This window comes from Manacus vitellinus, unplaced genomic scaffold (assembly GCF_001715985.3).
Source record: "Manacus vitellinus isolate BGI_N305 unplaced genomic scaffold, ASM171598v3 scaffold_4_pilon, whole genome shotgun sequence".
In the NCBI taxonomy this organism is placed as follows: domain Eukaryota; kingdom Metazoa; phylum Chordata; class Aves; order Passeriformes; family Pipridae; genus Manacus; species Manacus vitellinus.
In genome coordinates, this window is record NW_021940604.1 from 3,405,541 (window position 1) to 3,421,897 (window position 16,357).

The 16,357-nt window shown below is 38.5% G+C and overlaps 1 protein-coding gene across 1 annotated transcript in view; it reads left to right on the forward strand.

Annotated features, from left to right (window-relative positions):
• Window positions 1-16,357, forward strand: part of MTHFD1L (methylenetetrahydrofolate dehydrogenase (NADP+ dependent) 1 like) — a 148,735-nt gene that overhangs the window by 12,858 nt on the left and 119,520 nt on the right. The window contains exons 8-11 of the mRNA XM_029962722.1: window positions 3,675-3,786; window positions 7,709-7,788; window positions 8,484-8,581; window positions 12,940-13,113. Of these exons, the coding sequence (XP_029818582.1) occupies window positions 3,675-3,786; window positions 7,709-7,788; window positions 8,484-8,581; window positions 12,940-13,113 (464 nt within the window). The remainder of the gene's footprint in view (window positions 1-3,674; window positions 3,787-7,708; window positions 7,789-8,483; window positions 8,582-12,939; window positions 13,114-16,357) is intronic.

The window sequence follows — 16,357 nt, forward strand, 5'->3', positions numbered from 1 at the left end:
GAGGTATATGGATCCCATAAGAGGAGAGGGAAGCTGCATGAGAGTTTCTAGTGATGATGATGTAGACAAAGTATTTCTACTTCAACATTTTATGCGCATCACCTCTGTTCCTTGTAATTTTGAAATTTATCACCTGTCTGTAAGCTAGAGGAACAGTTGCTAAAGCAGTAGGCTTGAGCCCACAGTAGAGATGTGGACTTGATTTTCATGTGCACTATATAGAGCAAGTGCATTCAGGCCGATGTGGTAGGGAAGGGGTGGTCAGTGTCTGGGCAAGAAGATGGTAGCAGGGAGCTATTGGCCACTTGCTCTGGTTCATCCCTGAGGAGTCTGGCTGGGTGGGAAGGGATCATGCATAGTTGTTCTGCTGGGTTGCTAATGATTTGCAAACCCTGACCTTCCTGAGATAGAGATAGAGCTGGAAGAAACCACATAAGGAGAACATACCTTAGTGAAAAAAGTACCCGAAACTAGTCACTGACTTCTAAAATTTTCAAGATTTCAGGAAGTAATTAGAACTGCTGTGATTGAAGTGGAACCTGATATGTAACCTGATGTGAATAAAGATTTTTTTGCTAAAGAGAGTTGTGAAAAGACTTTTAATCAGGTTCCTATTCCTCATCCCATCTCTTAAAGTTTATATGGCCTAGCTTCATACCCAGGAAACAAGGACTTTTACATTTCAAATATTAATTTTAATTTTTATTTTGTTTGATCATGTATTTAAAAATGGCTTTTTTAAACTATGGGAAAATGAAATTTTTATGCAGATTTCACAGCAAAATGGAGTTTCAGTTATCTGTAATAGACAACTACTTTGTGCCATTATCATTAAATACTTGGCTGGAAAGTCTGTATTGTTTTAACATTTGGTGTTCTGTCTTGTGAATGGGTGGGGCTTCCTAATCTGCTTCTACTTAAATCTTAGTGGAGAGAATCATATTTTGTTATGAGGTAAGGTTTCAGATTTTTTGTTGGCACAACTCTTCCTAACTGAAAAAATATTTACCGGTGAGAAGGCAAGATACTACAGGACTGTTGGCTTACTTTGTCTTCAGCCTAGCACATTAAGGAGGGTTTGGCATGATGCTTGTCATTCCTTCCTCTAGCCAGCCTGATGGGACACAGCCTTGCTGTCCAGGGAGCATGGGGCAGTCAGCCATGTGTTCTCCCTCGTGGGTATCTCCTTGACCTTCTGGCTATGGCTGCCTGTAGCATCTGGTTCCTGTCAGATGTGTCCTCTGTCCAGAGATTGTGTGGTGCATTTGCTAGGGAGGTTGAATGTGATGATTTCATAGGACTTTTCCATCTCTAACGTCTGGGATTGGTTGGAAATAACTCTGCACATGCATCCCAAGGCTTGCTTCTTGCTTCAGTGACTAAACAGCTGTCAAAAGAGAAGGGCAAGGAAGAAAAAAAACAGCAGAGGAGGTATGGACACAACTTCTTGCAAGTGAAACCAAAGTTTGATGGAGATCACACAAAGCTCTTCCAAGACACCCAGAAGTCTGTAAACAACTATTTTGCTTTCAGTGGACTTACTCTCCCAGTTTCTGGATATACTTTTTAAAAATGCTTTTCACAGGGGAAAAAAATTTCTGTAAAGCGTTTGTGATATATCTTTTATCGACTCTGCAGGAACTTGTTCAATAGTTGCACATAAAATATTATTTTCTTTGTGAAATAAGGAAAAGGAAATCACATTGGGGAAGACTCTGAGAGATCAGTGTGTTTTCAACCCATGTGACAACTGTTTTGCTGCCATATGGTACAACCTTTTTCATGGAGGAGATGGGGCAGGGCAATGAGATAAAAGGTTCAGCTGGTTTTCTGGTAAATTTATGGATATGTGTGATGTTAGCTATCCAAACTAGTTTTAACATTGGCTAGAAAAATAATTGTGTTCAGCTGTTAAGAACATTTTTCAACATTAGGGTTGGTAGTCATAGAGATGAGTATTTGGCCCCATCACTTGTTTTCTGGCATTATAGTTACATTGAATCAATTCTGTCAAAAGTATGTTGGCTGAACATTCATCAAAATTATTACTTGTTGCATACAGCTCTCAACTGGTTCATCAATTCACAATGCTAAGTGGTGTGCAAAGCTTAGTCCTTGTCCCAGAGGCTTTGCATGGGAAGGCATCCTGACTTTCAGTATGTGATTTCTTACCAAAAAAATGCTGTGGTCATGTAACTGAGAAAAATCACTGTTTTTCTCTGTGTTGATGTTGACTGTTGCAGCAGAGGTTGCCTCCTTTTGCAGAGCAGAAGTGTGCCTACAGCATAGTATTCTTGGTTCACAAGTCATCACAGCATCTTTTTATCCAGATTTGCTTGCAGATTTCTCAGTATCATTTGACCTGTTGCTGGTCAAGCATTATGACTTATGTGGCCTTCTAGGAGTGGCATGTAAGCTGATATTCTCACCACGCTCAGGAGTGAGAGCAATTTGGATAAGGCTGAATGACTGTTTGCAGGCAATCACAGGAGTGTTGTGAAACTTGTGACTGAAGTCTCAGTCAGCTCATTGCATTAGTCATTTGTCAAACCAGTAAATCTTCTCCCACACTTTTGGCTTTGTTTCCACATGTGGATCTCTAAGGAGGGTTAGGCCATCCTTGCATCCTCTGAGGGGAAGATGGAGCTTTTTTTGTTTTCTGCCTTTTCTGCAGCAGTTATGCTCTTCTTCCCTCCTGGATGCTCAGCTTTGCCAAAAACCTGCTATCCTGACAGGATTTGTAGCTGTTCTTTCTTGGCAGGAGTGTTGGGCAGGGTTACGTCAGAGCGCTTTTGGCCAAAAAAGAAGCTGGAACGCTTGTCAGTCAGAAAGCAATTTGTGAGGCTCACTGAGTTTGTTACACTTGGAATTAATTTACATTTGTTCAAAATATTACCAAAATCACTGTATCTCTGAACTAATTTTTACATTCAAGCACAATGCTGTGGCTTTTTTAGTGGATCTTTATACATCTGCCTGTGGTGCTGTCCCTTACCTCATGGTGATTCTTATAATTGGTACAGGACCCTGCTTCAGAGAAGGTGGGGAAAGAAAGGCACTTTATGTTATAACTTTGGTTATAAGAATTTTTGTCATAACCATTTTTGCTCCAGCATCTGCCAGGTTGAAGTAAATCACAGACACTGATTAGCAAACGTGAACTGAGAAGGAAAAAAGATGCTTTAATTGGTATTCTTTAAAAACATTGATGTTTGCAGATCAGGTCATCTTGCATTCCCATCAGCTGGCCTGGTTTTCTACTGTGATAATCTGACTATGCGCTTTATAATTGCCTATTTACTGTCATTCAACCCTTCTTTTTCTTAAGTTGCTCCAAGTTACCTTGGCCTTTAGGACAATGATAGAACTTTTTATTTGGAAGGATGTAATCCCCTTTTAAGTATTATTGATGCTGACTCTGACCTCACTCGCCTGATCTCACAGTTTGTTTACCTAACTTCATTTTAGATGCTATTGTTCTTAAATTTCATGGAGGGTAAGAATCAAGCCATCAGTTTGCATTTTTTTTTTTTATGTTCTTGTTGTCTGTAAATGCTTTGCTCAAAAGGCTATTGCTGTATAAGTCTGAATATCTTTAAGATGCATATTAAAGTATGTATTTCTAACATTAAATGCTTGTTTTGTCCTTGGGGGATGTTTTGGGGTGTCCCTAGCTTCGTCACGTGGATGTGGTGGTATTTGGCAGTATGAAACCCGATGATGTTCCTGTGAGCGGGATAAAGCCTGGAACCACCATTATCAGTTGTTCTCATGACATGCTGTCAGGTAAGAGGTGTTAAAGATAGCAGTTCCTACAAGTGATGTGCAGTGAGTCCTTGAAAGGTGTGTGACATCTTGGTGATAATGCAATGTGGTTAAAAGCTGCATCTTTGGGAGGGGGCCTTGAAAGGTGTGTGTTTGTGTACAGGGTATGTATACATGTTTCTCTGATGTATAAGTAGGAAAAAGATATCAGGTGGGGTAAGAAAGGTTGGAACAGATTCTTCATACCAGGATTGTTAAATAAGTGATGATCCTATGGATTCAAAGACTTGAGAGATTTTTGGGTCATAAGATGAACTATTACTTAGTGCTGTTTTGTACAGTGTGTTATCCTGTGACTTCTGTGGTCTCACCTGGAACATGCGAAAAAGAGAAGAAGGGAAAAAAATACCAGCTCTAAAGTGCTGTAAAGCTGTCTGCAGAGAACGCTGCAGGAGGGAGTAAAGAAATCATGTATAGCTAGGAAGAGGCAGAATGTCTCCTGCAGTAATTATTCCTACAAAAAAGAGTTTGAATTCACCTCCCTCCTCCCTAGTATAACATGATCTAACATGAAGGGGGAATGGAGGAGAACGATAAAGGGGCAGAGAAGAGAGGGAGTGGTGTTACAGCAGTAGTACCTGTAAATAAATAAATGAAAGGGAATCTCCCCTCCTCATTTAATGCTTCTAAGCAGAAACCTCTTGTGTGTCAGACTTGGGGCGGAGGTGCAGGTCTGTTCTGGCAGGATGGAGATAAGCCAGTCCTTGCAACCTGACCGGGCACCACTAGTGACTGGACTCTCCCAGCACTATGTGTTGTCTAGTGCAAGTCCCACTTTTGGACACCCAGTTCTCTCCTTCCATTGCAGAGGGAGTCTGAGCCTTCAGAGACCTAAAAGTTCTGCAATATGTACTGTGTCTTGAGACTTAAATATCTTCATGCCTTAGTTGCTCTATAGAACTCTAGATAATATTAGTGTTTCCCTTCCCTGAAAGAGTGCTATTAGAAAAACTGCATTTCATATCAAAGCAACATTCATTTTTTTAGGCATGAAATGTAAGATTTGGCATAAGCGTATACATTTCTTTGCATTTTTAAAGTTGTTGCAGTGGGCTGGGTTAAGTACTGCTTTTTTTTTTTTTTTTTTGAAAGGCAGCATGAGATTTTTGTAGTGATAATTTAAATAGAACTTATCTACCAAATGTTTATCTGTCTTTATGATTATGCTTTTGATGTTGTCAAAACCTTGCAGAAACTCCAAAATTATAGAAGAAATGCATTTTAGCAGCTTTAAAAAATGCTGGTCTCAAAGCTTACTAGAGAAGTACCTGAAAGACAGGTGTCTGACAGGAAGAATGCACTTAGTTTAATTGCAAGATGTTTGTGAAAAGCCCACTGTGGAGCAGTTATGACCTTGGAGAAACAACTGAGTCTTATAACTGATTCTTCACTTTCATGGAATCTGGCAGAGGTGCTTGGAAATTGTTCTGGATTTTTTCTTGCTTTAGAAATGTTCAGCTTAACATCTGTGGGATCACAGGAGCTAAATGAAGCCTGAAAGCACTAATGGCCATGAAGTAACTTTTGTTCCTGCTAGATGGTGGCTGGATTTCTATCTTAAAAGAGCATATATGTAGTCTAACACACTTGTGTGTTTTAAAAGCACTCAAAATTTGCAAGGACATAGGTGAACCGGGAAAATATAATGATGTAAGCCAGGAGAGTAGAGCTAAAAGTGCTCACTGCAAAGTGACAAAATTCTTTTTCAAGTATTTTTTTAATCTAAGCAAATATTTTTAAATTATCACAGTTTTAAGATGTTCTAGCAACATTTCAAAAATTTCAGAATTTTCTAGCAGTGCAACATCTGCTGCTGTTGCACTAAGGGTCTTGGAATCAGGTGAGTGCTGGTAGTGTCTTGCAAGAATATACTTTAAATGTGAATGTATAGAAATGAAAATAAGTTTCTGAACAAAACTTAAGGATGCCAGAATTATTTGGGATTTGATATCCAGTTTCTTTGGGGTCACTTGACAGCTGAAGCCTATATGGTTTTAAGTATGTTAGTAGGAAATTCAACCATTTCCCCACCTCTTCTCTATTCTCAGCTGCATGAGCAGACAGGTAGTACATGACAGCGGCTCTCACCCATCTGCACAACAGGGTACAATTCAGAGGAGGGATCATAATGATTGTAGCTGATCTGGCCATAGTCCAAAGCAGAGCGCTATTCCAGCTCCCATCTGGAAAATTTATCCTACAAGAGCTGTTGCAATCCTGTGATTGTCTTGCTAATTCCATGTGTGCATGACTTTCACCTCTAGTGCTTCGCCTTCACCCCTGTAAAAGCCTGGTTAGTCATTTGTGGGGTGACTGTGTAGCATAGGCAGTCTAGGAGAAGTAGTTTATTGAAGGGAATTGTCTAATTCTGATATGTATTTACACACGTGCTAGCTCTGCCCTGATAAAAAAGTCATATTAAGCCAAATAACATAAAAAGCCAAAATGTCTCTGTAAAGCACAGCTGTCTGAAAGGGGGTTTTAAACTCCATTTTCCCTACTTCATTTATGTTTGGCAGCTCTCCCAGCCTGATCTCAAAGCAACAACAGTCATCTTATGACTGTGATAAACTGTTCCAGTAAAACTCTTCTGTCTGTATCTAAAGCTGAACATCTCCAGAAGATTTTGTTGTTTCGTTGTTTGTTTTTTTTTAATAGCAAGTGTAAATGTAAGTAGAAGGATTTTTCCAAGACTTTCTTAATTAGAGTTTAATATCAGGACTGTTACCTTCTGCTTGGTTGCCTTTGTCACTGATGTATAGGTGCCTGTTGGCTAGAAAGTTTGAGAAAGGATTAGGATTCGCACAGAATGAGACTAAGGGTGTCTGCAGAGATGGGCTCTTGCTCTCTCAGTGATGGATGTGACAGAGCAAGCTGGAGCTGGGTGGGAGTGGTGGGGTGCTGGCTCCTCTGCCTACTTCTGCCTGCCACACTGGCTCCAGTCTGAGTTCTCTGTGCCTCACTGCGACTGGGACCCTTGTCGGGAGGGGTAATTGTGCAAGACAACATGAGTGTTTTATGACTAGTACGGATGGGGTGAGTAGAGGGAGAGCTTGACCAGGTCAGGGTTTGCACTTCAGTTCCCCTGTGGGGGAAAGGTTAAAGCTGTCAGTGTGCAGTTGTTATTTTTTTATTACAGTTATGTCTACGCCCTTCAGAATGCAGCTAGGGCCTTGATATGCCCACAGAGACTAGGATGTGAATTTTGGAGAAATTGTGTCTAGATAAAAATCAATAAACAATAACAGAAGAACAAGCCAGAAGAAGGATCACAGCAAAATGACAAAATAATTTGTTTGGTTAGGGTAGCTAATGTATGATTATTATTTGATATATTGCCACTAGAAACAATGATAACTGCCTCTAAAGTTGGAGTCACTCTGAATTGTATAGATTTTTCAGAATATCTACTTTTAATGTCACATTGATGAAGATAACTTTTGCTGCTCAAAAAAATTCACATATTCTGTTTCTAAACTATAAATCCCATTGGTTAATAATCCTATATAGTATTTTGTGATCATTTCATTGTTCTCTTTTGCTGTAATAGGTGTGTTGAGAAAACAGTCTTTACCATGTTCATTTATGTGTTCTGTTTAAGAATATGTATAGCTTTTCAAATCCTCACAGCTGTGTGAATTTTCTTACGTGTTTGTGTAATATGTTTCAGAGCATACAGTTACTCTCTGATTTTTACCGTATATCCATTCTTGTGGGAGATTTCATTTGAAATATTAAGTAAGCCACCTCTAATTTTGTCAGTAACATTGTAAAATTTCAAGTCAACATTCAGAAATTTTTTATTTGGACATAACTTTCAAATACACATGCTCCCACTCACAAAAGCTTTGTGATTTATTAGTGCAATACTTATGTTTTACAGAGAAACGCAACTATGGTCAGCAAAACACCTCTGCTGCAGAAAACGCTGTTGGTTCTCTTGCAATAGCAATGAGAATGCAGGTTAGTGTAACTTCTGTGTTGTAGATTTATTGCTCTTTCTGTAAGCTCTAGAAATTGCTTCTGCAGTTTAGATTTTAACTTTTGTTTTGCTCTTTTGAACATCTTGCCTGCCTTCCATTTTAATAGCAACTCTTAATCAGATTAATGTAATGCCTGCTACATTTAATTAGAGAAAGGTAAATTAAAAATGAAATGTTATAATTCTGGTGAATACAGTAAAGCTTGGCAGAAGCACTTGTATCAATAGACTAATGTCACTTATTCTGGTAAGACAGTGAAGATTAATTATATCTGTCCGTACTTTTGTGTCATCATGTATAGAGGGGTTCAAAAGTTTGTTACTTAATGTGGAAGCAGCATAAGTCAGTCAATGAACAATTAGTATCTTCCATTATTTTTATGGTGTGAGAGAAGACTAGTAATTCTCCATCTTACCGGAATAAAATGTCCACGTGCCTAATTAGAGACTTTTTTCTGCCCACTTACGTGTTAATGGAGTTTTGTTTTGTTTTGAAACGTGGTCAAACAATATGACAGTGTTTTTGTCCTAAAACCATGAAATGGAAAGATTTTTAAGTTTGGGGTTTTTTGTTAGCCTTTGCAGTAGAAGTTGTTTCAACGTACTCTTGAGATAGTTTGAAATTAGTGTTCAGCATTTATGATGCAGCTGGTGCCGTTTCCTTGTTTAAAACCAGAACATGGTAAAAACCATGGAGCGATGGATCCAGTCCCATCAGTACAGGAAGTGGAACCTGCACTGCTTGAAACTGCAGCCCCTCTCCCCAGTGCCCAGGTAATAAGTGCTTTTAAAGAACTAAAATTTAATAAAATATTTAAAGAGTGGGCAAGTGTTAAATGTGACAGTGTTAAACGTGACAAATGTAAAAATGGCCCATACCTAATTAACTTTTAATGTTATGTGAACTACATGTTGTGCTATTCTCTTGTATGCCTCATTGGGACCATATCCTTCTGTTTTCTATCAATTTTTACTTTTATGATGTACATTGGCGTCGAGCTTTGTTTAATGAAGACCTATAGCTGGAAGGTTTTGTTGAGGAAAGGAGTTGAAGCTTTCTGCAATATCAACAGAAATAAAAAATATGTGAGGTTCCTAATGGCTAAACCCTAATGTAGGAAGGTGTTTAGTTAAGGCTCAGTGATTTCAGTGGCATTTGAGTTTGTATTTATTTCCTTCCCTCAGCAGAAGTACTTTCTTCAGCATTAGACTTTTAAATTCCTCTGTGGGTGTGAAAACCAGGAAGCATATTTATTCTCATAACCAGAATCTTTTCAATCAGTTCCTGTCATTCACCTCCCAAGGCCCATGTCAGGCCACAGGGATTTCAGGTCTGCCTCGGCACAGCTGCTGACATCTCTGACATTTAGAGCAACCTGAGCCCTTTACTGTGCTAAAGTGCTTTGCTACTTGTTGGTTATGTTGGCTGATGGAGGGAGGAACTGAGTACTTGAGGTGAGATTCTGCCATGCAGGAGAGTGTTGAAATTTTTTTGTGCTTATTTGTATGCCTGATTCTTGGCCATGCAGACCCTGAAGGGACCTCACTTCAGAAAGTCAGAGAGAGCTGGGACTGCTTAGCCTGGAGGATAGGAGGCTCTGAAGGATCTTATCAGTGTGTATAAATACAATGTACAATAATACAAAGAGGACCAAGCCAGGCTCTTTTCAGCGGTGCCCGGGGACAGGACCAGAGGCGATGGGCACAAACTGAAACACAGGAAGCTCCATGAACATCAGGAAACACTTTTTCACTGTGAGGTTGACCAAACTTTGACACAGATTGTCCAGGGAGGTTGTGGAGAGTCCATCATAGGAGATATTCAAAAGCCACCTAGACACAGTCCTGGGCAACTAGATGTCCCTACATGAGCAGGGGGTTGGAGCAAATGACCTCCAGAGGTCCCTTCCAACCTCAGCCACTCAGTGATTCTGTAATTCTGAGTCCTACTGCTGTGTTTTGGGAAAGCTGAAACAAAATGTTTTCTTCTCTAAGCATTTTGATTCACTTTTCACTGTTTTCTTACAGCAGTTGAATGGCAATGGACACAGTTGTAGTTTAAAACAGAGATGCCGAAAGAATGAGTTTTCTGTTGTATCCAGGGGCACAAGGGGGAAGAAATGCTTGTGCTTTTTCTGGACCAGCATGTTCAATTTCTAGAACTAAAGCCAGAAAAAACTAGCCTTAAATAATACAGTTAAAAGTTAGATTAAAGTATGTGATGTCATGAGTATGATGGTAAAAAAAACCCTGGAAAAACATTATTCCCAACCCTCTCTACAACACTGTGTGTTTAGTACATAAATAATTACATAATTAATATATAATGGCATATAATATAAGCAGTAATAGGACTTGCATTTTTCTGTTAACTCTATAGCTTTATGTCTTTTTTTCTTTAAATGTAAAGAAACCCTTCAGATGGAAAGTATCCTGTAATAAAATGTAATCTTGCAGTAATAAACCACGTTGTGTGGAAACAGATGGAGTTTTCATTGAAAATGAGGCAAAGTTGCTTAAGCACTAAAACTAAGAACATCTGCTTTTTGATTTCTGTGAGATCTGGGTCTTAATTGAAGTATTTCCAAATCTATTGGGTATGGAATGGAAAATTTTCTTACAAATATGCAGTAAAAAAAAAAACAACACACAGGTGAGTAGATGTAGAGCCTTCCCCCATCTTTTACATTTTCCTGCATTTTTTAAATTATCACTTACCATTGTCAGTGGTGGACTTCTTGCCTAACAATTTTCATTCATGCAGAAGAAACACTATTGCGCATTTCCAGCAATACTGAATAATGTAACTTATTGAGTAATTCTGTTATTTCTAATATAGAGAATATATTGTCAGACTAAAAGAGCCATCTACAAATCTAGATTTCTAAATGCTAGTTGTAACCAAATCTTTTAATTTCCTGTGTTTTAGGAAAAACATTTGCCAGAAATAATAGACGAGATACAAACATTTCATATGTTTCATATAGCCCCAGTAGTAGTTAACATATAAATGTAAATTCACTGTTAAATTATGCCTTTTATCATTTTATTGCTTGTATCGGTGTTCAACCTGTCATTAAAAGGATTCTAAGTTGTTAAAAGTCTGGTTGCTTTGAAGGTTTTTGTGGGAATTTCAATGGGAAAATGATGACAGCAGTGGTTTTACCAAGGGATAACTGTTAGCACCCACTGTCAATTTTACTTGACTTCTAAAAATATATCTAATTTTAATTTATCTAGAAATTCTTTACCTTTTAATTTATTTATAAGTGTTCAACTTGGTTAGTTTCACTTCTTCCACTTTTTGCCAGTACTGGGACCTCCAGATTGGGAAAAACCTCGTCGTTTCTTCCAGGAGAAGAGGAGGAAGAAATGAGGGAAATAGGAAGGGCTGAGGTTGCTGCAGGGAGTCCTGATAGTCTGGCCTGAGATTTGAAATAATAACTTCTGTCTTTTAGTAAAGAGGCCAATATATTTAATAGGAGCTAAAGAAGGCAAATTAACTTTGTCATTTTAGTCTACATCCTTCTCCTCTTGTCAAATGCATCAATTACTTGATGAATAGAATAGTCACCCTGAAAATTTTCTGTGCTTAAATCTTTAAGGGACCACACTGTCATCAACTTACCAATAGTTTTCTGGGACTTTATATAGAAAGTTCTCAATGAAAACTTGAGATATTCTTTGCCATGTGATGTTTGAAAGCCACTCCATCATCTGTTCATGTTACATTTTTATTGCTAGTTGTGCTTGAAGTAATGCATAAGAAAGTCAGAGGTATATCCTTCTATGAAAGAGGATGAGCTTAGTGTGTCTTTGAAAGAAAGTGGATTCCAGGTTAGTGCTGTAATTGAGTAACTTCTTGTCCTGTAGTACTGGATTATGTCATTGCTTGGATGGATGGTTTCTGGATTTCACTTAGCTGCTGCAGGGTGCAAAAGTGGACTACTTGAGAATTATAATTGAATAATGGTCCCAGTTTAGGATGTCCTCTGAGAATTGCGAGCAATTAAATTGGCACAGACTGATCGTTTGCTGGTGAATGCAGAAAACAGCCAAAGTCCACACACAGAGCTGAGATCTGCCAGTAGTTTTGTGTTCATTGGTGGATACTTAAGGTCTTGCAGACTGTTTGAAAGTTCAGGACATTAGCTTTGATACCATTGCCAGATTCTATCTTTAAAAATACTGTAATCAGCTGAAACTACAGGAAGGAATTTAGCCTGGTTAGGCTGAAAGTATTTTTGAAGTTGCCAAAGGAGACAACTCCTCACATCTTGTGTGCTGGGTCCTGGGCTTCACTGCTGCAGGAGCTTACAGCTGCCAAACGTTTATGTGGACATAATGGGCAACTAGGCCAAGCTCCCAGATGAAAAATCCATAAAGGAGTATTAAATCCAAAGACCCCTGGTGGTTTAGGTCAGGAATTCCAAATACAGTAGTGTCCCCTAGCCTACAACCACCTCCCCTCAGGTAATCTATGATGTGTGCTTGCCTCAGCTGCCACTCACAGTCCTTGCTGGAGATATTCATAAGCTCACTGGATGTCTGGCCTGAGCCCTGTACTTTAAGCTCCTCCTTTGTGGCCATGCTTAGTTTAGCTGTGTTTTAGAAGAGCATGAGCTGGTCTTCAAATGCCTTGTTTCCTTTGGTGCCCTCATTGGGGAGTAGCGAGGCTGAGCTTGCATGGCGCTCAGGTATAGCTAATGTGTTTGTGTGACTGTTGGCCAAGGAATGTATACACTTTTCAGTAAATTGTATGCGCTGAAATATGCTGCGAGGGAGGAGAAGAGAAAGAAAAAACAAAACCAGAAACATCCATTCCAGTGGGACATGCTTGAGCATCCAGCAGACACGTCTCTAGCTTGATATGAAAGCATTACATAATATTTGGAGTCTGATTAAACGAGAGAACTCTGTGAAATTGTAACAATTAACAAACACTGCACGTGATTTTCAATGTTATATTAGGTGTTAGCTAATATTTAGGTTTGGTTAATAAAATGTGAGAGAGGATTGAAAAACTCGTTACAGTAACTCCATTGTTGGATTATTTGCTGTTGTTTTGTGCTCTGTCGTCGACCACCTAAGCTGAGAGAAATCTCCTGTCTCCTATTTGTTTTCCTTCCCAGTGATATTGAGATTTCCCGAGCACAGAGTCCAAAAGCTGTTGATGTACTTGCCAAGGAGATAGGATTGCTTACAGATGAAATTGAGATCTATGGTCAAACCAAAGCCAAAGTACGTTTGTCCCTGCTGGAAAGGTTAAAGGATCAACCAGATGGAAAATATGTTCTAGTTGCTGGGTAAGAATGCACTGTAACATCATTAGTGTCCGCTCTTTCCACTCATATTAATATAAACATGCAACTTACATCTTTTTTTTATACACTGCACAAATAAGAATCCTGAATGTTTTCATCTGTATGTTGCTCTGTTCTGAAAGTGAACAGATTTTGAACTTTTTTGAAGTAACACAGCTTTTCTTCCAAACTGTTATTACTGAAGTAAAGTATATTTTATAAAAGGTAGTTTGTTCTATGATTCTGTGAAATGTTATCTGTTGGTGCATGGAGTTTTTCTTACTGTTTTATCAGAATTTTAATTGTTTAACTTGGATATTTAAGGCTGAGTGTATTGTGTCTGTTTATAAACAAATGTTAACAGAAGCTACATGCTAATCTGTTGATATTAACAATAAATACTTTTATATTGAAGAACAGATTACAAAGTTTAAAAAGCCACGTTTTTTCTCTGAAATGTAGACATGTCTCCAGGCAGGCTTATCCTGCTTGCTGTTCCCACGATTATAGCAAATGCTAAGCTCAGCAGGAATTATGCACTTCTCTTCTGAAGAGCTTCGGGTTTTTCTTGCATTCAGTGACACAATTTTTTCATTCACCTAGTTTACTAAGTGGAAACTTCTACCTGTGAACAAATGTAGGTTTTCATTAATATTTAAATTGCAATGTGTTGTTTATATTCTGCGTTAATCTATATGGTTACTTCCTTCTAAGTAAAACCACTCAGGTTTAAAATACAGTTTTAGGCTAATCCAGAAGGAGAAGGCTGTTCTTAACTGCCTTGATCTACTGATTCCTCACCTCGGCTAGTGTTTCACAAACTGTTTACTTTACTGTTTTCTTGCTGAGACACAGTGGATTTCTGGCACTGTCTGAGATGGAGCCATTGTAGACTGAGAGACCTGATGTTACAAAGCTGAGGCAAGCTATGAAGCTTTCTTCGAAGCTGTGTGATAGAAGTGCAGCATATAAAGATGTTCTTGGGGATGCTGGAGCAGTTAAGAGAAGGAAGTAAATGCTGGTTGAGCTTGGTTTCTTTTGATAGAGTTTTATTTTGGTTTGGGGTTTTTTTGCTGCATTGGAGAAACAAAAATGTGTTCAGCATTTGGCTGAGTTTGAAGAAAGTTGCTGCCATGTATTTTCATGCTCGTGTTGTCAGCGGCATCAACTGGGCACCATGCTACAGGCTGAACCAGGCTTCTCTATCAGCAAACTTCTCATAGAAGCAGAGGTTATTTGAAAATGTCTGGAGATGCAAGATAGCACGTCGCAATGCCCCATTCAGGTGGATTTTAGTTGTGTCAGATTGCTCACACAAGTGCTTACGTTTCTTCACACTTCTTTGTCTCCCTGTCTTCTACAAAGAAGGTGTCTCAAGCAATTTTTGTCACAGAAGAAAGCCTATATACATGTGGAAGAAATGCAGAAGTTTTGACTAGCCAGATGAGCAGATGGCAACAAATAGAAAATTGTATCTTCTTAAGTTGATATAACATGTACAAATACTGAATGGTGTTTCACAAACAAGCGGCTGAGTTTGGTGCCTACACAACCTGATGATGCAATATGTTGCTATTTTTAACATCTCTGAAGTCATTGAATCTGGTGGTGTTAGTACAAAGCCACATCTGCTGAAGGAGGAGTGCTATATAGCAAGGTAGCTATGACAGTGGGAACATTCTTCTGAGAGAGTTCAAAGCTTGACTTCAAAATATTTTACATATAAAATATACATATAATGTGTGTCTGTATGCTCTCAGCTGTTCTCATTTCCTGAAATAACTGTAGCAGACAACAATGATGTTAAGAAAAGCAGGGAACTCTATCTGATGAGGAGATGTTCAGTACAATGAAAATCGAGTATCACTGAAGTGTGGAAATCAGGGAGTGAAATAGTATCCTCAGTTGCCTTCGTTCTCTGCCTGCCAAGGCAAGGTCAACCAAAACCTGCCATTTGGATTATTGTGTTTGTTCACAATAACCAAAGATATTTAGAAATTCTTTTAGAATGATGCAGTATAGGTCTTCAGAATAAATTTTCAGTGGTTCAGAGGAAACATTTAAGCTATATGCTTATACTTCAGGTTATTTGACCTGGCAGAAATATTTATAATGTATGATGGGAACTTTGCATATGTGAAGGGAGTGTAAAGTGTGTGTGTGTGTATTCAACAAACTACAAAATCTCCAACCTCCATCCATGATGCAACCAGCAACATTTGAGCCTGTAACTGCACATTTGGGTTTAAATGTTTCACAGTGTCTAGGAATTATAAATATTTGCTGCAAATGCTCTTCTAGTTTATTCCTGGTATGCTAGAGACCAAACTTGGTGTTCTGAACAGTAAAATGCAACTAAAATGTACTTCTTTATCTGTAAAGATGTCTGTATTTATGGCTTTTTTAAAAGTTACCGCTAACTTCAAAGTCTTTTTTGTTCTTTCTAAATACAAACAAATATATTTAAGTGCCTCATCCAATACAAACTTGTATGCTGAAAAATTGCAGTTTGATTAACAGATCATGTCACACAAAAATAGGATGAAGACTTTATTTCTTCATAACTTTCATTCTGTTCTGTATGGAGAGCATTTCTTTCACTTCTTTTCATTCTTGCTTTTTTATTGTCTCTGTCTTTGGCTTGTTACAGGGCTCGTGTTAAGACACCATAGGGACAGAGTCATGAGTTACCATGTAGTAATTGGTTCTTGGGCATTAACTGACTACATACAGGCTTTTAGTGTGCTAAATAGTATGTCGCTGGATTTGTTAACACAAACTGCCTCCACTTATTGCAAGCTGAAAGCATGCAAATGAATGAAGCTTGTGCATGACCTACTAGCTAAGTTTAGTGCCTGGGGTAACTTAATCATGCATTCAAGAATGTAGATAGCATATTTGCAAACACATTACGAAATTACAGCTAAAATTTGCTAGAGCGTATGTGTGTATATATTGCAACATTTTGTTTCTACATGCTCTAGTGGTGTGGCTTTTACCAGATAATTCTGGAAACTCATTCACTTCAAAAATGCAAGATGAGGAATAATAGAATGTGGGAAAATTATGAAATGTGATGCTGCTTTTAGCAAGAAGAGCGCTAGGTTTTGAATGCTGGAAAATTTAAAATCAGTACTTTTCCCCTAGCAGTAATAGATTGTTCTGTGATGAACTACCTTTTCAGTAAGGTAGGAAAATAAATACTGACTTAATGCCTTGTACAAGCTGTATGATGGTAAATACTTTG